General features: G+C 52.0%; 5 protein-coding genes across 6 annotated transcripts; 3 read left to right on the top strand and 2 right to left on the bottom strand.

The window, feature by feature from the left end:
• Positions 1-215: 215 nt before the first annotated feature.
• On the bottom strand, positions 216-2,520 carry NCU04116. 2 transcript variants are annotated; one of them, XM_011396315.1, is made up of 4 exons: positions 1,884-2,520; positions 1,706-1,797; positions 1,383-1,583; positions 217-1,328 (listed from the first exon to the last, which is right to left on the bottom strand). In XM_011396315.1, the coding sequence occupies exons 1-4, from the start codon at positions 1,979-1,981 to the stop codon at positions 541-543; spliced, it is 1,179 nt and encodes a 392-aa protein (XP_011394617.1). In that variant the 5' UTR covers positions 1,982-2,520; the 3' UTR covers positions 217-540. The 2 variants fall into 2 exon arrangements, with proteins under 2 accessions (XP_011394616.1, XP_011394617.1); XM_011396314.1 differs by having other exon boundaries at positions 216-1,328; positions 1,706-2,520.
• A 229-nt stretch (positions 2,521-2,749) lies between these two features.
• NCU04115 (clathrin light chain) lies at positions 2,750-4,099 on the top strand. The gene is made up of 3 exons (XM_956178.3): positions 2,750-3,043; positions 3,117-3,352; positions 3,440-4,099. The coding sequence occupies exons 1-3, from the start codon at positions 3,001-3,003 to the stop codon at positions 3,893-3,895; spliced, it is 735 nt and encodes a 244-aa protein (XP_961271.1). The 5' UTR covers positions 2,750-3,000; the 3' UTR covers positions 3,896-4,099.
• NCU04114 (hypothetical protein) lies at positions 3,802-5,112 on the bottom strand. Its single transcript, XM_956177.2, has 4 exons — positions 4,880-5,112; positions 4,620-4,707; positions 4,442-4,502; positions 3,802-4,377 (listed from the first exon to the last, which is right to left on the bottom strand). The coding sequence occupies exons 1-4, from the start codon at positions 4,882-4,884 to the stop codon at positions 4,316-4,318; spliced, it is 216 nt and encodes a 71-aa protein (XP_961270.2). The 5' UTR covers positions 4,885-5,112; the 3' UTR covers positions 3,802-4,315.
• Positions 5,113-5,321: 209 nt separating this feature from the next.
• Positions 5,322-8,820, top strand: NCU04113 (hypothetical protein). The gene has a single exon (XM_956176.3). It carries the CDS (start codon positions 5,588-5,590, stop codon positions 8,333-8,335), a length of 2,748 nt encoding a protein of 915 aa, XP_961269.1. The 5' UTR covers positions 5,322-5,587; the 3' UTR covers positions 8,336-8,820.
• Positions 8,821-15,344: 6,524 nt separating this feature from the next.
• Positions 15,345-21,960, top strand: NCU04112 (hypothetical protein). Its single transcript, XM_956175.2, has 2 exons — positions 15,345-15,600; positions 16,161-21,960. The coding sequence occupies exon 2, from the start codon at positions 16,373-16,375 to the stop codon at positions 21,068-21,070; it is 4,698 nt and encodes a 1,565-aa protein (XP_961268.1). The 5' UTR covers positions 15,345-15,600; positions 16,161-16,372; the 3' UTR covers positions 21,071-21,960.
• The last annotated feature ends 211 nt before the right edge of the window (positions 21,961-22,171 follow it).

Below are 22,171 nucleotides of genomic sequence, written 5' to 3'. Positions count from 1 at the left end.
AAGAGCAAGCCACCACCCGACAACGATGCCGGCGGCATCCACTGTCAATTCCGGAATGCGTTCAACGATGTCGGTACCTTCTACAAGTGGCCCGTGCTCAAGCTTGGCCCATTCCACTCATGCCACTTATTTGTACCTCAGGGGTATTGAAGCTGTGCGGACGTCATCAACTTCAAAGGTCATCATGGTAATGAAAAAAGACGAAAAAGACGATCGCTTGTGTAAATGCCGATGATTTTATTCACGATATTTCTACAGCGAACCGAATGGCGCTTTGCCCGTCAAGAATGAAGCATGCCAATAATCCTTAGTCCTGTCCTTCTGTATCTCCACATACTCGCTCCAGAGAAGGTTTCAGGCCCGCGCCAAAATGCCACATGAATGATGATTCTCGCCATACAGCCATTATCGTTCCCCTAGACCAGCAATAACGGCAACAACTCCAGAGTGTTGGGCCATATGCACTCAAACTGATACAAAGGTAGAAAAACTTCAGTTCGGTCAAGTTTTGCTTCCAAAAATCTTCTCCCCGTCCTTGTTCTAAATCGTGCTTTCCTTCTGGATCATCTCGGCGACATCGGCATCTATGCCTACGTCAGGAATGTCGGCAGTCTCGTCGATCTTGCGCTTTTTGGCCTCTCGAGTTGGAACAGACTCATATTGAGAAGCGAGGGCGGACAGCATCTCAATGCCAGGAGCAGATCCAGTTGGGTGAGTATGACCGTTCTGCGGCTGTTGTTGCTCAGACGGGCGATGATCGTAGAAATCGTCGTGATCTTGGACGTGGGGCGGCGTGAGTGCTTCAACCTGAGGACGGGCGATGCCGTGGCCATCCGAGCTAGATGGAGCGCGCTCCTCACCGGTAGCCGGCTCTTGGGTATTGTGAGGCAAACCTCCAATGATGCTGAGCTCAATTGCTTGCTTCTTCTCCTCAACTGCCGTCTTGCGGGTGCCTAGATCCCTGAGCTGTGATTGCTCGGCCTCCAAGGCCTGTCGGTTGGAGCTCAACATCTTCTCCAATGCGCTGATCAGCTCTTCGCGGGTCTTGATGCATTCCGTCACGGCTCCCTCAGCATTGGCAAGGTTTTTAAGAAGCCCGTTGAGTCGCGCGGCATACACTGGCGCCTGAGGAGGAGCGTGGGCCGGATCCATCAGCTTGCTGTAGTCCGAATTGGCGGTAGTAAGGCTTGTCTTCAACGCCTGGGCACTCTTGGAAACTGCCTGCTGTGAGGTAACCAAGGGTGCCAACTCTGGAGGCACCGCTGCAGCTGGCGACGACAACGATGTGGAACCGAACATTGTTCCACCGGAGCGGGCTGAGTCAAGCTCTGGATTGAACAAGTTAGTAGCTTGTCTGCGGAAGGGCTGAGGCCACGGCTTACCTCTTAGTCGAGAGTCTATGGCGTCCTGGACTTCTATGGGGAATATCTTGCGTTCTCTCCAAACATCAACAACCCTTCGGAGCTTGTTCTGGATGTCTGACGAGGCGCCCTTATAAGACAACGCGGTTGCATCTGCGATGAATGGAGAGAAAGCCTGAAGGAAGTCATCCTTGTTGCGAGCTTTGGATTGCTGCGTCACCTCTATGAGAAAGACGAATAAAGTCAGCATTCAGTCCCAAACGAGAAGAAAGAAACCCAGAACGAACGCCGGGGGATGCACATCACATGCAGCCTATGTGGGAGAGCCTGGGAAATGCACGCACCGTTTGCAAGATAAATCATGTTGAGCCTCTTGGGACTGGGGAGGTCCTTCAGCTTGGTCAACCAGAGATGGACAGTCTGGGCAGCATGTCGCCTAAGATACATCAACAGTCAGTTCGGCGGTCGAGACATCAAACAGCAGGTGAATGCGGTCGTCGGTCGTGGGCAGCGGGAGCTTACCGATGGAACATGATCCACTGAGCGGTGGTTGCAATGCTCTCGTGAGTCTCAGTGAGTGCAGAGAGCTTAGAGAGCACAGCATCCTCGTTATACGCCATGGTGAAGCTTTAGGCGAAATTTGTTGGAAAGTGTTGGAAAAAGTGGTTGTTGATGGTTGGTTGGTTGGTGGGTGTGATGGACGGGGCAGATGTTCAAGATATGCGGTGTCGGGTTTATTCAGAACTCATCTACAGCAGTACGAAAAGGTATCCGTGATGTTTGCGTGTAAGTAGCAGGGACTCCAGACGCGGCCGAGTGGTGATCTAGAATATGGATCGAAAGCCCTTGGGAACAACCTCAAATGGCAGAAGCGTGGACTATCAACACAACACACTAGATGACGGCAAGAGAGAAGTGCTCAGCACGAACTAAGCACCTAGTCAAGCTCTGTGGTCCAACTACACCGGAGTCGTTTCCCTGCTATTACCAATGCTGTCACCAGGAAGAGTTTGCAGTGCAAAGCGCAAATGAGCGTGATCTGGATGCTCTGTGACAAACAACTGAAACCACAGCGAGGTGAGTGCTGAATGTTGTTGATGAAAGGAAGAAGAAGAAGAAGAAAAAGAAGAAGAAGGAAGAAAGAAGTTGTCGACGGGAGGTGGTGGGACGGAACGAAGCAGACGTTGGAGCTTCCTCCATCCGTCCAATGCGAGGGCAGGCAGGGGAAGAGGGACAACGGAACGCCTGCCGCACGCAGACAATGGAGTTGCCTGCCGGTACCTAAAGGTAGCTGTTACTACCTCTACGGCTTCCCCTGGCCAAATGGAGAGGCCCAAGAGGGTCGCTGTTACTGTGGACAAGTGCCAAAGTGCCCCAGTGGCCGCTGTGAGTGGCGTCCCGTCGCAACCTGGAACCTGGCGCGATCAGGAGCGCTGGGGTGGGCTGCAACTCGGACTCCCGCAGTGCAACACCAACACCAAAAGACACTTCCATCAAACAACGAAACACCTTGCCTGTTTCGCAGCTTTCTTCGATCCTCCGTCCTACCCAATATTTCCGTTTTTCAGTCCACTTCTCCAGCCTCCAGTCTTGTCCGTTCGCGCCGATCTACCAAAAGTCAAATCACACCACCCACATCATGGCTGACAGATTCCCCTCGCTGGAGGAGTTCGACTCCGGCGGTAAGCTTGGCGTTGTTTGGAGATCCCCTTACCTTGCTGTTACTGCCTGCTAACATTCAAACCCCCACAAAAGCCCAGACCGAGATCAAGGAGGGTTCTGGAAGCCCCTCGGCCTCCAACTTCCTCGAGCGCGAAAAGGCGCTTCTCGGCGACGATGCCAACCAATTTGCGACAGTTGAGGATGCTGGTTTCGACGATGACAACGACCTCCTAGGGGGTGGCCTTGACTCCTCCGCTGGCGCCGGCGCTGGCCTTGAGACTAGCGCTGCTTTCGAGAGCCAGTTCCCCGACCTTTCCGCAGGCAACGAGGTACGACTAAATAATGATGATACCAAAGATGTCGACACAGCACGTAATCATGGTCTTGGGTTCTAACATGGGGCATCTTCACTTTAGTCTGTTGCGCCAGGCGGTACCATCACTGGCGCCGGTCCTTCCGTCACCTACAACTCTGGATATGCGCCATACGCCCAGGAGGAGCAAGAGCCCGAGGTGATCAGAGAGTGGCGCGAGAAGCGTGATGCGAAGCTTGCCAAGCGGGCGGAGCAGTTCGCCGCCCAGAGAGCCGAGACCATCGCGGAGGCGCAGAAGAACATTGACGAATTCTACGAGAACTACAACAACAAGAAGGAGAAGGCCATTGGGCAGACCCGCAAGGAGGCCGAGGAGTTCCTTGCCAGCCGCGAGGACACCACATCGGGAGGCACGAGCTGGGAGCGCATTGCCAAGCTGGTTGACGTTAGCGGCAAGGGAGCTAAGGGCGGTGCTGCTGGTTCCGGCAAGGAGCGTTTCCGTGAGCTCCTGATAAGCCTAAAGAAGGACGAAAAGGCCCCCGGTGCCTCGGGGATTTAAAGCGCTTACTTGATCTGCCCCCATGACAAAGGGAACGCCTGGTTACCACTATTCACAGGTTTCACACCTCCATGGCCACTACTGCCCCATGGCCAAAAAGCCATAATTTTGTAATGATAGAAAAGACTTGACAGCTGCAGCCATCAGTGTTTGGAGCTTGGTAATCGAAGCGCCGAGACCCAATGGATCACGATTTCCACGGTTACAGTAGCTCTCCCAAAGGTGGTCGGTGGAATCCATGATGCAAATAGGGAATATCGGCGTGGCGGCCTACTTCTTGGAGGTATCACCCAAAGCGGCCTGCCCTCTGCCGCCATCTATGCTGCTCTTTGCGACTATACACATATTCAAAGGGATTCTCGTGCTTCTATCATGACCAGTAGCACCGCCTTCGTTGACTATCGTGGTAGGACGGCTAATTTAATCCTCCGAGAACCAGGTGTTGTAGCCGAGAACCTTGCGGGACATGGCGTACATGGAAGCTGATGTACAGTTAGCGGAAGGAGCAAGGACGAAGCGATAAGCCATCAATGAAGGTATACGCACCGCCGAAGGTACCCCACATGGCAATGTTGAAGGTGGTCATGATGATGCCGCTGCGAGGGCCCTGTTCGCGATTTTGTCATCAGCCCTTATCCCGACAAAACCTCCCTCTCCGTCTCTCCCTCTCCTCCTTCCCATCTGTTGATTCCCCAACCATCCTCAAGTGTCGACTTCAACTCACAATCTTCCAGAGGCGGGTGTGGTTCTTGAAGGCCTGCTGGTAGTAGCGCTGCTTCTCGGGGACGTGGTTGGGGGCGTTGACGAGGCCGCTGCAGTCGGGGAAGAAAGAGAGCTGTTAGCCTGGGATTCCAAAATCGTACGACGAACAATAGTGCGTCATGACGACAGGTAATTGGACCTGGGGCGGCGTCCGCAATGCGCGCAGTCGCTGGAGGGTCGTCGGATCGTCGAGGAGCTCGCAGCCGGAGGGGAGAAGCTTACGGCATCTTGAAATTGTTGTCGGGGGTCGTTGGGTGGAAGATTCCGGGGGGGTGATGCGAGGGGTTGGTGTGATGATGTCGAATGCGTGGAAAGGACGGAGAGTTAGCTTTGAACCTCTCACTGCTTCAGGTTTCTCGGCTCGGGGCTTCCTGTGGTGCACGGACTTGTGGATGGTGGAGACTGCAGACCCGACGGCGGAAGCTCTGCCTGCCTGCCTGTTTGCCAGGTGTAAGGTTTGGTCAGTGCTCACAGCTTTCAGCTGCTGCTGATGCCTCGACATTGACCTTCAGACTGAGCAGCTCAGCAGACTCACTGCCTGCCGGGAAGGATGGGGGATTGAAACACATGATCGTAGGATGACTAAGAAGCAAGTTAGGGAGCGATCCCCGGCCACACCTGCAAGGTCCCCTCCACTTTTGTGTCCCCTCCACTCCAGAACGTCAAAGCTTCCAGCCCGAGGAGTTTCCACATCCCCTCACAACCCCATCCGTGGGATGGACCGCCCGCGATACCCCAGAACTCGAGTCAGTCAACGAAGCCCCAGGTACCTCGCGATCTATACGAACGATACGAACAACGACGCCAAATAACCCAGCGGCAACCTCGAAGCGAAAAAGAAAATGAACATGATCGCATCAGACAGCCGCTAAGAAGAGTCCCCGCCGCTCATATGCCCAATTCTCTGTGTCGAGCGGCCACAATTCCATTATGCGAGTCGTGCCTCCTGTGCTGCGACATGTAGCTCGCTCGCGCCGCTCCACCATATCGCACTTATACACGGACGCTGTGCACTTACAGGCGTCTGGACTACCATCATGCGTCAACTTTTCAACGAGCGCGTGCTGGTCGCGGTCGTTGACGGCATACGCACTTTCGGAGACTTTGGCGGCGGAAGAGGACCACGGTGTTCGGAATACAAAGAAGGCACGGGGCTCGGCAGTGCAGGCGCTACCAGGCCAAGCGTCTACCACACACGACCTGTCAGCATGGTCGGGCTTTCGGTCATCCCGCATCGCTAACCAGCCCTTCAACCGTGACGATTGGGATGTCTTGACGGCCACCGAGGAAGACTTGCGCTTCCAGTGTGATGTCCACGCAGATTCGCCCGAAAATGGAAAGCCGCGACTGGTTGACTGGCCACAGTATGCGAACGACATCACCCTTTGGTCGTGCATACTTGAGCACCGCCAGCGCACCGAAGGAGATGCCGGAGTTGCAGCAGTTCTCGAGGGTCTGCAAAAACGGCGAACCTTGACGGAAGTGGAAGGCTCAACTGCCGAGAAATTCTGGCAAGCAATACTAGATGTGGCCGTTCACGATCAAGCAACACTGCACAGTGCTTGGTCCTATGCTGAGTGGCTCCACAGTGACCGCGGAGTCCTTTGGCCAAACCTCTACGCAGGTGTTGTATCTTTCTTCATAGCACAACAGGATACACAGTCAACGCTGCTTTGGCACTTACGCCTAAGCTCGTCGTTTTGCTCCGACTCAGAACCCCTTACCCACGTGCTGAAGCAGTTCATCACTAATTCAGACGCAAAGGTTCGAGAAATCCTACAAGCACTGTACATGACGAGTGTCCGCCAAAACCTCTACGACGAGATGATTCCTTACCTCTTCGCCCAAGGAGAGGAAGGTATTGCCCGTGATTGGCGTCGGCTGTTTATTTCTCACAACGACTTGCCAACAACCGAAGCTTCGCGGCCATTCTTACAGTTCTTGGTCGGCTTTCATCCGAAAATCCAGTTGACTGACAAAGAACAATCCTTCCTTATACCGCCGAGTAAAGCTGCGCTTCCAAGTAGTGCAGACCTGAACAGCCTGTTAAGGGACGACAAGTCGCAAGTTGGTATCAACTTCAACTACCAGATCTCCAAGGGTCTGGGTAATATCTTCGGCATCAAAGAACAAACAGATAATGACAGCTTGGGCGCTAGATGGTTTGCGACCCTCAACTTCTCCATCGAAACCATCATTGGTACAATCTCGACTCTCGGCTTTTCTGAAATCGGGCCACTTTCGTTACAGTCTATAGCCCGGCGCGAACCCTCCCCTGGCCGACTCCTTCATCACATTGCACAGCTGCAAGAGTCTGGAATCGGAATTGGTAACTCGAGCTATTCGAAAACACTACAGCACTTTGCTACAGTTGGCGACGAGGACCTGTTTGACGGTCTTGTCAATACAACCATGCATCCGGAAGAATTTGACAACTTCGCCAAGCACCCTTCATTCCTGAGTTTTGCTGCTGCGGAGGGAGACTTTATGCTCTGTCGGCTCCTTGTGGAAGCTAGCCATCTCAACACAAGGCAGATTCTGAAAGAGTCAACGAATGAAGCATTGTTGGTCTGTTTGAAAGCCAACAGCGCTTCACATATGGTTGGCTTCTTGGATATTATGGCCGATGGAAATATCGAAATGATGCACTCTACGGCCGATGCCATATCAAAACATGTATGCGAAGAAATAGTACCACGGCCTGCGAAAGATGGCGTGGACATTTCCTCCTATGCCACCATGTATAGACGGCTTCTACGATTCGGATATCCTCTCGCGTCCAAGGCTTCTCAGATCATTCTTTTCAGACTCGGACGTGAAGGACTGCATGACGAGCGCGACGATCTTGCATTGGACATTGTTAGTTTCTATGAGGGTACTCTGGGACCCGAGGGGGGCTTTTTCCGAGTTCACAAACTCGATCTACCCGACGCAGTCGCTCAGCAATTGCCCAAGTCAGAAAGGTTTATGAGCCTTCCATCCGGAATGAGCACAACGAGTCCCTACCATCCACTGCATTTGGTTTTTGGTAGGGAGCTCCTGGGGTCAATCATCCGCTGGGGTTTTCGCAGTTCCCGCGGCATGCCTCGGGATGCAACAGAATTTTCGAAGCCAGAACACTTCTTCTTCGCCCGAGGCATCAAGCTCGTAGCAATGCTCAAGGAGAAGGGAGTGCGGGCCGATGACTCTTGGGCGCGCTCAGTAATTGTCCCGGCTCTCACCGTACTTTTGGTTTCAGGCGAGATCAAGCGTTTTCACCGGCCCCCGAAACACGGGCATCACTATGTTACCCCGAAACTGAGGGAGACGCTTTCGCTCAAAGAAGCCATCAGGTTGTGCAATTTTGCCTGGGGTTCCTACGTCCTGGAACGTTTGCCCGAGTTGGTTCACCACTCAATGAAGGAGTGGAAGCTCAAGCTGAAACAGTCCCAGCCAGAACTGTTCATACCTTACAAACGCGAGTATGCGGTGGGGAGCAAGCTGTGGGTGAAGTATGGCCCCGGCGGTAGGCCACCGTTCGCCACAAAACTTAAACATCAACATCGACAGCAACAAGAGGAAGCAGACGCCAATCTAGTCCCAGATGCGCAAAGCTCAAGCGTTTGGAAAAGCTCAAAAGCCAAGACGGAAGACGATTTTTTCCAGGATTTTGAGGGCTTCGATCGCTTCCTCAAGTAACAGTAAGAAGCAGTCAAGCTGCTGCGGGATACACAGTACCGACCTAACTACCCATCATCTACTTCATAATTTGTCCTCCGACTTTCGATATGTGACCGCATTTTGCATGCCTTGCGGTCATATATTTGTACAAATACGCAGAGGGGATCTATAGACGATAGAAAGCACGGATTTCACAAGATCATGGTTAACAGGACATGACGAGAGCAGGGAAGGGAGAGCACGAGCTTCCGCGAGGAGGAACAACAGAACAGAACAATTTTGCTTAGGTCTGAAACAGACAGACGCTTTGCACGAAATGCACATACTGGCAACTTGTTTACATATCCGATTTTCGTTTCAACCGTCCACACACAACAATTTAGCATGATACATATATTCAGGTAGCAAGAAAGATGCTCACACGAGACAGCCACTTCCATCATTGGAGGAAGGGTATTCCACATTAAAGCTCTACCTTCACTAACCAGATACTATATACCCTCTTAAGCAATGTTTGCTCAACCTCATGCCATCCAACCGCCGGCGCTGACTTCCATGACTGGTTCAACGAGGACCAGTCGCCAACAGTACCCGGAGTTCCATGTCTTGTCCCTTTTTCCCTCATTTCTGGGGAGAGCACATTTCCCTTTTCCACTCACTCACCTAAAACGCCGCACAGCCCAGCTAGGTAGGCAGTCAGTATTGCATAAGCCAGTGAGTGAACAAGTGACGTCCAGTTCTGGCTTGGCTGGCTGGCTGGCTGGCTGATGGACCGATGGGCTGACGCAAGCAAGGCGCTTAGCTGTCTTCCTTCATTAGTACTGCACACATTTACTCGCTTTGGCTGGTCTATCCTTTAGTCATCTAGTCTTCACAAGCGGGGTCGGAGGAGAGGTTTTGGAACGGCTAGTGAAAGGGACTACACTAGTAAGTAAAGCGAATCATTCAACGTGTCATAAACTGCCGGTGTAGAAAGTGGAAGGATGAAGAATTCGAGGGGGGAAGTAAAAAAAAGAGGGGGTATTTCGGGCCTCGTGACGCTTATAGGCTGAGTAAACGCCCAGTGTTGAAGAAGAAAAAGGATGAGTGTGAACTTTTAGTCAAAGTCACATATGACTTGTTATCGGAAGTGGAGTGAATTGAGAAATAGCTACATACTGCATTTTGATGCCGGAATTTCGAAAAGCCGCAATGAAGGAAGAAGGGGACACTCTGCAATAGAACCACTCGGATCCACCCAGCAGAAGCCGTTTCTCTGGGGAATTACCTATAATAATGGCGGCGAAGTAAGAACACGTCTCAAACCAGCTTCAGCGTGTTATTCTCGAGGCGGGAGTGGCCTCTATCTAAAGAATGCTATTTGCGAAGATGAACGTCACTGGCCAGGAAGAAATGTACATAGTGTAGATGGGCACAGCCCAATCATGCTTTCTAGCTTGATCAAGAGCGCAGAATGTGTCCTACACCAGGCAGCCACATTCCCCTAGAGGTACCTATCCCAACATCTTGGTCTTGGTCTTGCCAGCTTTGGAGCTTTCGAGCGAGGCTAACCTGGCTTGCCTGGCTAGCTTGGAGCTGGGGAAGTGCCCTACGCCCCAGGCAGATGGCGGGACGGGACATGGGAAAACAAGGTACATGGGACTATGTTTCTCTGCCTTCTTTAGTGTACACTGTACACTGTACGCTCATGAGGTGGGTTAGGTACACTAGAATGGTGACGATAACGGAAAGCCTTGAAAGATGGGAGAACGATCGACTCATCGAGTCATATCCTCATCCCCATTCGATCAAGCTGAATAAGTAGGCAGGCATGGTATGGTATGACATAGAAAGAGTGGGAATGGATAATTGAAGATAGGGGTTGCCTAGTCATCAAGGGGAGACAAGGCTAAAAAAATGGAAATTATATAATACTACATAGGTACCGAACGAAGAACGGCAAGGTAAGCGTGGATTGTTGGGAAGGCAGTCTAAACGTGATGGATGCTCAGCTAGCTTGGCGAAGAGCTGATGATGGAAGAAGGAAAAGGGAGGAGTGGTTGTTCTGGCAACTATCCGGTCATCCCAAGACTTGCTAAATGTGACTTCCGTCGGACAACTCAGACCTGGGCATACATAATTGTATAGTTACTAGGCAAGGCGTTACTTTTCTTTTCCCCTTTTCTTTTTGTTGGGCTTAGAAAATCCAATGGCCACCAAGAACAGGTCTTAATTCCGCCTTTCAGGCATCCGGAATGACATGTAGGTAATCCAGCAACAAGGCAGCAACCTACGCAACAATATGTCGTCTATCTACACCTTGTACCCACTCAGAGCCGCAAGAACGATGACTCTGAAAACTTCACACCACTTGATGATCACGTTACCAGATACTGAACCATCCGAGACCCTCCAGAGGATTGAGAAGCTCTACCAGTAGACGGAAGAGGACTCTCTCTCCGAGGCAGGACAATATGTGCACATGTTCACCAGATCCTATCCAGGGCGCTTGGTGTTCAACTATGTATTCGACTTGTTCGGTGGTTGTCTTGGACGTTGTCGGTGGCCAATAAAATCTGCAAGAGCCCCTGTTGCGGCGAGCTTTTGGGTACCTAGCTTCTAGCTTGGCGTAGACACGACAGGGGTCTTTTGGTGGTACATACCTCTACGCCTCACGGTGCTTTCACGGGATTGACACTAATAGCGGGTGATACTACCATCCATGGTTCGTTCGTTGCAATTCTTCCTTCGATTTTTCCAGCTTTCGAGGTGGATTCCAGCAGAGAAAGACAGCGATGACTCGAAATTCAACAAGGCGGAGGACTCCATCATCGCCCTTGTAACTCGTGTGATGTTGTGGGCAAGCAAAGCTGAAGAGTTGATGAGTTGTACAAAACTCGGGGCAAATTTTGGTCTAGAAGGGAGGACGGAGGCAGCCTAGAAGAGCTTGATGCGATTTTGTACGTAGCGACCGCAACTGAAAAGTGCCACGTCACCAGCCTCACTTTCCCTCGCAAAACCTACCACAATGGTATTTCGAGTATGGCGAAGCATTAATGCGAGAAGTTGGTAGGTCTAGTCATCTTCGCTTCTTCGCTTTTTTGAGTTTACTCGCCACACCCATCGACCCAGCCGGCCGGCCACGGCCTAGTGTAGGGAGGCACGCAGCCACAGTGCAGTGTCTCCAGCAGTTCGGGTTCGATTTTCTTGAGAAGGATTCGGAACGAGGCGTATCTGGAACCGAGGCCCAGTGGCCCAAAAGCCGACAGCATAGATCAAACCCAATTCAATTTTTCTTCTTTTCTTTTTTTTTAATATCGAAGGAAGCCCTGCAGCGCATGCGATGCGAACTGGATGATTGGTGTTATTACGTACCTCCTCTAGGTTAGGTCGCTGGCGTTGGTTTCTTGGTGGAGACTTTCCGGCGAAGACAACCGATGCCCCCTGGGCGATGGAGGCTCACCTCGTAGCAGTGGCATCGAATTCGAACATTTCTCTGATCATCGACAGACTTGTCAATGAGGGATTGGATGTTCAACTTGTTTCTTGAAAAATTGAAGGACGTTGGTACATATGCAGAATTCAGCTTGCTTGGTCCACCATCCTACAAGTATGCACAGTAGATAACTGACCATGTAAATTCAAAGTTCCCCATAATACCCCCTTGTGGTTGCTGATGCACAACCGTTGGCCTCAAGTAAGGTACCGTATGTAGTGTACAATCGTGAACCCACACCCCGTGTATGTAGTTCCCTCTGTTGTGATGTGATGGGCGAAAGAAAAAAAGAAAAAACCCAAAAAAACTCTGACTATTATCACGTGGTGTTCGGTTTTCTCCAACATCCGCACCGGAATTTCTGCAACAGGCCATATAGGGTAGAATAACACTTCGTGCTCCTGAGATTTGAAGTCAGCAAGATCACAGAAGATCCGGCCTGACCTACCCTTTTCAGTAGGCTTGAAGTCCAGAAGGGTGTTTGGTCACTGTGATTGGAAAGTGAAGACCCTCCAAATGCTCCAACTCCTCCAAAACTTCGCGACACCCACTGGCAGCAAGCCAAAGTGATTGGTTACAATTCCTCCTCATTTTCCGTCCAATGAGACTGACCTTGTGCGCCGCATCAGGACATTGAACAAGGGATGGATCGACGAATGGTAGCGTGGATTTGGGCGGCTGTCGAAACGATGGCTTTTTCGACGATGCCCACTGGGCGGTTTACGGCAGGCGAACAAATCCCCGACTTGCAAAATCCATTGGCTTCCGAGATGCTGGGGTTCATGTACTTACCGGCGAGCTATCATTCCTGTGTCTTTAAACAAGGAGTGAAGTCTGTTCCAGTGAGACACAGCAGGGCAACCACACGATGTCTTCAATGGTCGAATGCCGCAGTGGTCCCCATCAGTGATCCATCCACCCCTGACTAAAGAATGTCGTGCTTCCCCAGGACAACGTGGGTGACATGGCCCCGATAGCTTACGGACAGACGCTTGCTTGCAATGAACTGATGGATCAGCAACCCGTCCGTCGCGCTTTGCTCGTCACGACAAATGACTTGTAGCGATGACGAATGAATGAGCCTCGACAGACCGGTTCCACGGGAGCGAACGCCGCAGGTTAGATCTGGGACACCCCGCGAGTCTGCTACCCTTTGCGTACAAGGACTCACTCGGTGCGAGGGGACAATCGGCTCGCTTGTGGTGTCCTTCAATCTCTCTATCCCGTCTTGCACGGACAGGATTGACACTTGATTGACACGACACACAGGTCGCTACGGGCGTTGTGCCATGTGCGCAGACCAGACTGGGGACCTGAAGCTGGACGGGATGTAGACGGATGACGAGATGGGAAGATACATTGACGATGGACCGCGGGGTGGGAGATTTTGTGTTGTCTGTGCCATGGTCTCGGTATTAAGGTGATGGTATGTAATGGCGCCGCCATCATACCTGAAATTATACCTCGGACAGGACCCGTCCCCCCTCGTTTCCTTTCTTTTGCCGGCGAGTTCATTTAGCGCCTCCGGGGGATCAACGACATGGATCCTGTCATTTGGAAGAGCGTAGGGTGTTGTTGATGACATTTTGCTCGAAATCCTTGACGGCCTCGGGGGTTCTTGTGATCGGATCAAAGGTCAAAAAACATACCTAGTTGAGCCCATCACGGAGACACTAGTTTTCTCATTCCCGATGGCTGGCTCGGCGTGTGAGAGAACTTGATGGGGTTGAGGACGTCAGAGATTCCAACTTTTCCTTAGCTTTGGGTGGGTATATGACGAAGATATCACACCAAGACATGGTGTTCTCGCGAACCCCTGAACTCGTGGTTTGTAGATGACCCTGAGATGAGGGCGCAAGAACCCCGCGATGACCATCCATGGAACCTTGCCGTCCATCAAATTCCCGTGCCGCCTTGAGCCGATTGACTTGTCTATTCTGATGCCGAAAGCCAGGGACATCCATGGCTTTGAGATATCTGAACAGTTGGAGAGTGCAGATGGCCAGATAAACGGGCCGGGGTCACTGCTCTTCATATCCCCAGTCGGCCTAGATGGTCGGCCAAGGGGGGCGCGGGGGCTCATCACCATCACGCAAATTTCTTCTGACAAGGTACCTAAGCAGCGATCTCCAGGCTTCGAATGGAGGCTCTTGGGGATGTCCAGGAAGGGTCTACATAGTGTAGTACTACACAGCAAAGGAGTAAGAGGATCGAATGCGACCAGAGATTGAGGAGAGGGGGGAGGGTAGCATCGAACAAAATCCCGTTGTTAACTCGCGCCCAATGGCACACTTCACATTGTCTTCTAGGTGCTCATAGGGCAACTCCACATGCATATTCCAGGGCTGTCTTTGCCTGTCTTTGGTTGTCGTTTTGGGCATGAGACGGCACAGCCGCTAAGAACACGCACTCTTTGTATTCGATATTGAAACTTCAATGAGATGTTCCTTTCATCCAATGTTCGCGTGATGCAACCGAGGTCGGTGTTGATTCAGTTGGTACCCAACTTTTCTGTAGCGTCAGGTACATTACCGCAGTACAGCCTATAGTAGGTAGGGACAGACAGGCCAACAAGGAAAGACACAGCGACAGATTTGACGGCCCACTGGCCCATTTCTGTTCATAGCTTCCATCCCACTAGGTTATAGGTACCTACCTAGGTATCTCCACTCTTCCCGCTGCAGGTGGATTAAATGCTATTGACACCATGCAGCCAGCCCAACCAACAGCAACGACGCATTTGCCTTTTGACAGCTTCCTTCGTTACCTATTTCCTCTTCTCAAGCCACAAGAGGTCGCCAACTTGGATGCGGATTGGACACGCCACGGCTCTCCACCGCGTCTTCGCCCCTCTTCTGATTCCCAGCTTTCAAGGATGACTCTTCCTTCTCACTGCAGGTTCCCTCATTGCCTCACTCCCTCCCTCCCTCTTTTCTTCGGGCATCTTCCAGGTTGTCGTCGAAAGATCGTCAAATGCCATGTGCACAACGCATCATGTCAGTTTTTGTAAGCATTTTCCAGCCGACGTCTTTTCACCGTCTCGTCGTCGTCGCTCATGCTGAACATGGTCAAGAGTCAGGTGTTGTTGTTGTTGTTGACTTGACAACACCTCATCCTGTCTACGCCACCTCGAATGTCAAAAGATAGCAACACGGGGCTGCCTACATTGGCACTAGCATCCGTCGGTCTCTGCCATGATGGAATTACTGCCCTGTATGAGTGGAATTACACCACGAATGAGGCCCTCCAGACTATGGCCCATTGAGGTTCTAAGTTAACTGTTCCCACCGATGGACTGGCCATTGTACCAACCCTGGTCCTTGTACCCTTCCACCCATACATGTCCGCATGGTCGGGTGTACTTTGGATGAACATGGTCGACATTTCCCAAGCACATTGTCGCCGACCTTGTCCATCTCATTGGCGGCAGATCCTTACTCTACGCGGCAAGTCGGGAACATGGGCTCTTTTTGCCGCGCTATTGATATCTCGACTTTAGGTACATACCTACCTACCTTACACTACTGCCACTCTACAGTACCTACCTCTCTACCTCTATCTGCCTCATGAGCTCTTGTCTTGCCTTCACTACCCAACTAAATGAATCTTCCCACTACCTTGTCATCTCACCCTCTCTTCCCTTTTCTTTTCTCGAGGTAGTACCTCTCCCGCTTGGCCGCCGTCACACTCGCTCATTACTACCTCTACCACTTCTCAAACCAGCTTGACTGTACCACAGGGCTTCCACGTTGTAACTGAATTGAGACTACTATCCAGCTCCAACAAGTTCTCTAAACTACCTACGTAGGTAAGTGTATCTGTTCCGTCTGCCTGGGCTCACACGTTGTTTCCTTTCTTTTCTGTTCTGTTTTATAGATGCTACATCCGACGACGCCTTCCCTGATGCGTATCCGTATTTTTCCCACATTACTACACATCACTATGTGCTGTGATACCCTCCATCTCTTCAACTTCACCTAACCCCCACCAACCACACACCCTCCATCCCGTCTTGCATCGCTTCCCAATACCACTACTGCACATACACGAACAAAAACACCTGAACCCCCCCTGGCCCCAAGAAGATATTCGCGGCCCACCATCACATTTCACCTATACTCAACCACTTACACATCAGCCCCAATGCGGGGCCCGTGGTTCCCACGACTTGAAAGACTAACTAGTAGTAGAGCATCCATCCAGGGACTACTGAACCATCATTCCTTTTTCTCAGCCTCTTTCTTCCAAATTCTTCCGTCCGTTTGTGCTTCCGGTCATCATGGACATTGCTTAATCCACACGCTACTGTCAAAGAATTGTCGGGTACCTTAGCTCCCGGTGGAATACTGATACGGGATCAACACTTAGTTGCCACAGGCAGGATCGAGCACCGGTGTTCCGCCATACGACTAGGCTTCTTCCGCTGCGCTGGTCACAGCCTCCCGTCCCTGAACACATACTCCGAGCGCGGTAGACTTTGGTTGTGTTACTCCTGCACAGCATTCATGTCGTGGACCACGGAGCAAGAGTCTTAGTATGGTCAAATTAGCCGGCCTTCCTCTGTGGGATATAGGATCACAATGGCTTCCGAAAGACCAGGACTTAGTCTTTCAGGCCTGCCAGCTGATAGCAGGCTCAAAAATCCCGGTAGTATAGCGCCACCCGGTTCCTTATTGTTGAAGAAGAGAGGAGGAGAGCCAGGCACCGAACGTGCCAGGACACTACCACAGCCCAAGATGCCTAGTAGGCTACCGCAATCTTTGCCGCAACGGCGACCCTCCGATACCCAACCGGAACCCATTCAGCCTCGGGTTACAGCTGGAATCAAAAATCCAAAGGCCTTGGGCAACACCACATTGATTACATCAGCATCATCCAGCCGACTACCCGCGCCGACCATGAAACCTCGAAATGTGCTGAGGAGGAAGAACTCAGGGCTATCACAAGAAGTAGTGAACAGCATCCGCAAAGGCTCTCGAGACGAGACTGGAAACCATGTCAAAACAAGGTCGTCCTCATCGTCTTCCAACCCCCGGTCTCAGACCTCAATCGACTCCTCAGCCAGTTCGCGCTCCGAACTCAACCCAACAATGAACACGATGGAAATCCAAGCAGCTCACCAAGTCGAAGTTGCGGCAGGCGCGCCGCAAGCACCAACATTATACCCAGAGCTGGACAGATATCGCGACGTCAAAGCGCCGGCCTGCAATGGAAACCTCAGCATTGAGGTGCCGTACCTGCTAACGACTCACGATCTCCCTCCCCCTACGCCCTTGTTCTCCGGATCTAGCAGTCAGATGAGTGGCTTCAGCAGTAGTCCATGTACAAGATTCTCCGAGTCACCAGGACCTGGTCCGTATAGTCGAGACACCACGCCTACGTCCATGTCCTCTCAGTCCCCTGGTATGGTGGCGCCTTTACGATTCCCCGGAGCTGGCGTCAGGATGAGACAGGTTGATTCGACCCAAACAAGACCGCCTGTCAGCAGAAGAAGAGGAGGAAGCATATCGAATGAGTTGGATCTTGTCAGCGCTGACCCTCAGGGTTTACCATCAGTCAGAGAATCCTTGACCTCGTCGTCATCCAACTCGACAGTCCGTGAGCTTGAGGGGAAGGATTCCAAGAAGAAGAAGCAGTTATCACCCCTTGCGCCTAGCCCACCACTTCGCATTTCGTCACACAAGTTTACGAAAAGCCACGATGGAAGTTTATCCGCGCCGAGGCCCTGGCGTGCGCCACCGACCCAGCCAACGGCACCAGCAGCGGCAGCAGCAGCGCAACTTTTGCCAAAGCCAGCCTCTTTCTCCCGACCCCGTCCCGCCCAAGCTGCCCAGCAGGCTGCGCCGCCTAGAGGGCAGCCTCCTCGCCGCCCGAGCAGAGATGGAACTCCGGACCTTCACTCCCAACTAGGCCTGCCCGTGCCCGTTATTCAGAGTAACTTGACATCTGCGCCATCTGAAAAGAGATCAAGCCGACTCCTGGCACCAACAACCATCGCCAGGCCTGGCTTGCTCTCATCAACTTCCGACACGCACATTCATCTTCTTAGGCCATCCATAACCAGAGAGGCGACACCAGCCCCAAAAATGTCCAGGATGGGGGAAGATGCAACTACCATCAAGGCCGAATCAGGAAGGACTACTCGTACGCCAAGTCCTGGTGTATCGACCTTAAGACGCTTCCCCCTTTTCGGACGACGGACAAGGACAACCCAAGAGGTCCCTCTACAGAAGGACGAGAAAAAGCCGCCCAGGAAGGGCCCTGCCGCGGGAACTGGCCACGAAGGCTATGGGCGCGTCGGGCCAGCGCGCCGTAGGAGTAACAGCCTTGCAAACACCGGCCTAGCGAACACCGGCCTAGCGATCCCTGGCACGATGAGCTCGCAAGAGAGTATCGGGACTAACGATGCCTTCTTGTTGGAAAGGATGGCACCTGTCGTTATTGCAGGCGGCGAAATCATCGAAAACAGGAACGTTGGTTCGGAAATGAGCCGGACGGAAAGCAGCCAAAGTATCACGCGCGAGCGACCCAGCGTGGAACCGCAGAACGGCTCGCAAGTCTCTCTTAACTCTATCCCTCGGAACACACTATGGCCGTCTGCATTCCCTCGCGCTGGTCAACATACCCAGAACTCGTCTATCAGCAGCTGCAGGCCCTCTGAAAGTAGTGAGTCTGAGGCCCCAGTCCTCAAATCGACGTTAGCTCTGCGGAGATCTATACAAAGGTTGAAGTCTGGAGAGAAGGAACCCCCGAGGATTCCGGCTCCTATCGTCACTCAACCCCATGTTACGTCTCCCTCGATTACTAGTATTGATGCTAGTGTTCTCGTCACGGACGACTCCATGCTAGCCCCGTCGATTGACGCCGCCCAGGGCATCAAGGCATCAGAAGGGCCCAAGAACCTTTCTGGACCCAAGCGTCTGATGAAGCGAGCTCGTTCTCCGCGAAAATGGAACTTCTTTGGAAGAAATCACAGTCAACCTGCTCCGGAGACGAAGAAGGTGGATATCCTAGAGAATGCAGCTCCGGTGGCTGCTGTGGCGGCTACAGTCAAGGTCGTCCAAAACAAGCCGCTAGCATTCTATACTATGATGGACTCATCCGAGCAGGAAGATACCGACATCCCGGACTTGGAGGAAGTTCTTCGCGAAGCGAAGAGCCCAGATTCTCCAACTCACAAGCAAATCCCTGACTTGCAGAACAAGGAAGTGGAGGAGCGCCGACCTTCCGTGACGCAAGAGAACGCGCATTCAAGCTTCTTAACTTCAGAAGCCAGCGCCCAGGTTCCATCGGTCGTCGAGTTCGAACACAAATCACCGGTTAAGTTTTCTAAGCTTCCGACGCCTCCGTCGATGCCTTCATCCGTTGCAACGCAGGCCGGAATCACCACCAGTCCTGTACAGGGCCGCCCGAGCCGACTTGCTCAGGTCGGTCGGATTCCAAAAGTCGTCAGTGCTCGTGCCGAACAAATATCACCCAAGAGTTTCTCTCGGCCGTTCCACAGACTTAGTGCTCAAGTCACGCCGTCTAAGATGGACCTTCGAGATGCATATTCCATAGCCAAGGGACCTAGTCCGCCCAGGCCATCGACGCCTGTCCGTGTGGAGCCAGCGACGACCGCTGAAATGGAGACCCCGACGCTAACTCGAAATTCGGGATCGATGCTTCCAACTTACCCCAGCGAAATTAGACAAGAGTTTCTCTCATTTTCACCGAGGAAGGGTTCCCTGTGCACCACCAATACCACAACTTCTAGCAGCTCCGGAGGATTCAACTTTGCCGAGGCTACTGCAATCATTCCCGAGCCTGATGCACCATTGGCCGAGGACGAGATTTGGGACGAGTACGATGACTTGTTTGGGGACGAAAGGTTGAGGCAGCCCCCATCCACACGATCGTCTTTCGGGAACCAATTTCACTTGGAGAAGTATACGGCTACCCCAACTCGACGCATCGAACCACCCCTGGAATCCCCAACTCTTCGCTCTCAATTCCATGAACAGCAGGTACAAAGTCTTACCCATATTATGCACTCGCAAAGAATACCCGTCAGTTCTAGCGTCTATAGCTCCGATATGGCTGAGAAGGTGAAGCAACTCCTGGCCGATCATCCCAGCCCGAGGTGCTCGTTGGAACCTGACGTATCCAGAGAGTCAGAGGTGCAGCGGCAGGGTGAGGCTGTGAGCAAGCAGTCGGAACTAGAAAAAGAGGTTGAGACTGAAAAGCAAACCAACAGCCTTCCTGTTGATGATTCACGTCGATCCGAGTCGAGTCGTTGTAGTCAAAGTTCGGAGGATGGCTCGCCGCTTGCCTTGGTCAATCTACGCGTCGGGTCCATGACGGTCAGCAAGTGGCTTACCTTTGGGCATGTGCTCTTCAGTCCGGTCCGAGATGAGCTGCTCAACGACGTAGGCTCACTGAAGCGTCCTTCCATCCTCGTTATTGACGGTCTTGGCAACGACGACTGGTCTTTCTATGCAGCCGAGACGTATCCAGCAGCAACGTTCTTCAACCTTTCGCCTCGTCCGCCTCGTCCAGCTGCTCGCAATGGCTCAACTGGTCTCCCTCTCAGTCCTCCGAACCACTACCAGGCACAGTACATGTCACACACTGGCAAGTTTCCTTTTGGCGCAGAGAGTTTTACGGCTGTAGTATTTCGCTTCCCGGTTGCGGCCCCCGAGGCACATTATCGGAATATTATCTCAGAGGCTCGGCGTGTCCTCAAGCCTGGTGGCTACATTGAGCTTTCGATTCTGGATGTTGATCTGAACAATATGGGCAACCACGGGCGTAAGGCTGTACGCCGCCTGAAGGAACGCATCCATGCCAAATCCCCTGATGTCAGTCTTGGGTCGACCTCGGATCTCATCCTCCGACTACTTGGCAGAAAGGGCTTTGCCGATCTCAAGACTTGCCGTGTTGGCGTCCCGGTCGTTAGTGTCATTCCACGAACGCCTGCAAGCGAGAACGGTAAAAGAAGCAAGACCGCTACCAAGGGCAAGTCCATGAAGGATGAACGCAGCCTTCCCGAGATGATCAGCGACGGAAGCCCGGTAGCAGATGAAAGCATCACTAAGATGGTGGCGAAGGTGGGACAATGGTGGTACAGCCAGTGCTATGAGAGCGCTGCTAGTACCGACATTGGCCCAGGAACCGTCGGAAGCATGTGGAGAGACAAAGCACTCCTCGACGAGTGTGAGGAATGGGGCACGAGTCTCAAGCTCATGGTCTGCCACGCCCGAGCTCCTGATGGGAGACCTCGCCTTGCAAGCATCTGATTTTCTTTGTCATTCTCCCCACTTCACTTACGCTCCCACCCGGCATGTCTTTCATTACTCAATACTCATGATAGAAGGAGAAGATTGAAAAGGCAGAAAAGATGAAAGAGGGCGCGAGCCCAGCTGTGTAACGACACTGCATCATACACCACGAAAGACGTCGTTCATTCGGCATATCACGACACATAAATAACTTTTGCTTTCTGGGGGAAGGGGGGTTCCAAAGCTGTTGGCATACAGGACAATAACTTTGATTTCACTTCCGTTTTCCTTATTTTCTTTCGTCATTTCCTCAGTCGACTGGTACGAATGGATGGAACGTTTTCCTGGTTTTCAGAGGGGTCGCCTTGACGGCTACTTTCTTATCAAGCTGTTTGGGTAGTTGGGATATAATGGTGATGAAAGGGGGAGGATCAAAAGCCATTGACTGGTATTTGATGATATGGCGCAGGCACGTCGTTCTTTTTTTCCCCTTCTTTTTTCATTTCCCTCTCGTTTGTTTCACTATTTTTTTCTTGTAACGACGTAATGTGCGGGTTTCATGACGACGGACAGGAAAAAAAGGCAAGAGAGAGACCAGGGAAGATTATGGGATCTGTCATCACTGACTGGCAAGCAAATTGGCGTTAAAAGGCAGCGTTTGATTTTGGAGTTTTGTCACTTGTTGTTGTCGAGTTTAAAGCATGATACCTGTTGTATGAGAAGGAGGAGATGAGACAGAATAGAATATTAAGATGAAGTGGAGTGTGGAAAGGATCATCAGTTTATACCCGTAGTATCTTGTATGAAGATCAGAGGAGGAAGGGGCATATGTTTACATAGGTAGCGAAGCAGGCAGGCAGAGAGGCATCGTGCAGTGGGATGTTGACAATGAAATGGGAATACATTGGATACAGCAACTCGCGGATCGGACTTCTAGTAATGACAACAACCACGAGTGGGATGTCGGATCCAGTCAACTTGATAGAGTGAAGCTTTTGATGAAATTGGCTTGTTGGTTCTGGACGGGCATCGCCAAGTCCCCGAGCCCCTTTCTACCTAGGTACCCAGCTCCAAAGAAAAAAAGGAGGGGGAGAGGTCTGACACCTCACTGTAAGTTAC

This window comes from Neurospora crassa, linkage group V, assembly GCF_000182925.2.
Source record: "Neurospora crassa OR74A linkage group V, whole genome shotgun sequence".
In the NCBI taxonomy this organism is placed as follows: domain Eukaryota; kingdom Fungi; phylum Ascomycota; class Sordariomycetes; order Sordariales; family Sordariaceae; genus Neurospora; species Neurospora crassa.
This window is presented reverse-complemented; position numbering and strand designations above follow the sequence as displayed.

Coding starts and splice junctions, on each gene's coding strand:
- NCU04114 (XM_956177.2), bottom strand. Junction 4,503..4,619: donor ACACCCGCCTCTGGAAGATT/GTGAGTTGAAGT, acceptor AATCGCGAACAG/GGCCCTCGCAGCGGCATCAT. Junction 4,378..4,441: donor CATGTGGGGTACCTTCGGCG/GTGCGTATACCT, acceptor ACTGTACATCAG/CTTCCATGTACGCCATGTCC.
- NCU04113 (XM_956176.3), top strand. CDS start 5,588: ATGCGAGTCGTGCCTCCTGTGCTGCGACATGTAGCTCGCTCGCGCCGC.
- NCU04116 (XM_011396315.1), bottom strand. CDS start 1,981: ATGGCGTATAACGAGGATGCTGTGCTCTCTAAGCTCTCTGCACTCACT. Junction 1,798..1,883: donor CAGTGGATCATGTTCCATCG/GTAAGCTCCCGC, acceptor GATGTATCTTAG/GCGACATGCTGCCCAGACTG. Junction 1,584..1,705: donor CATGATTTATCTTGCAAACG/GTGCGTGCATTT, acceptor TCTTTCTCATAG/AGGTGACGCAGCAATCCAAA.
- NCU04112 (XM_956175.2), top strand. CDS start 16,373: ATGGCTTCCGAAAGACCAGGACTTAGTCTTTCAGGCCTGCCAGCTGAT.
- NCU04115 (XM_956178.3), top strand. CDS start 3,001: ATGGCTGACAGATTCCCCTCGCTGGAGGAGTTCGACTCCGGCG. Junction 3,044..3,116: donor GGAGGAGTTCGACTCCGGCG/GTAAGCTTGGCG, acceptor CCCCCACAAAAG/CCCAGACCGAGATCAAGGAG. Junction 3,353..3,439: donor ACCTTTCCGCAGGCAACGAG/GTACGACTAAAT, acceptor TCTTCACTTTAG/TCTGTTGCGCCAGGCGGTAC.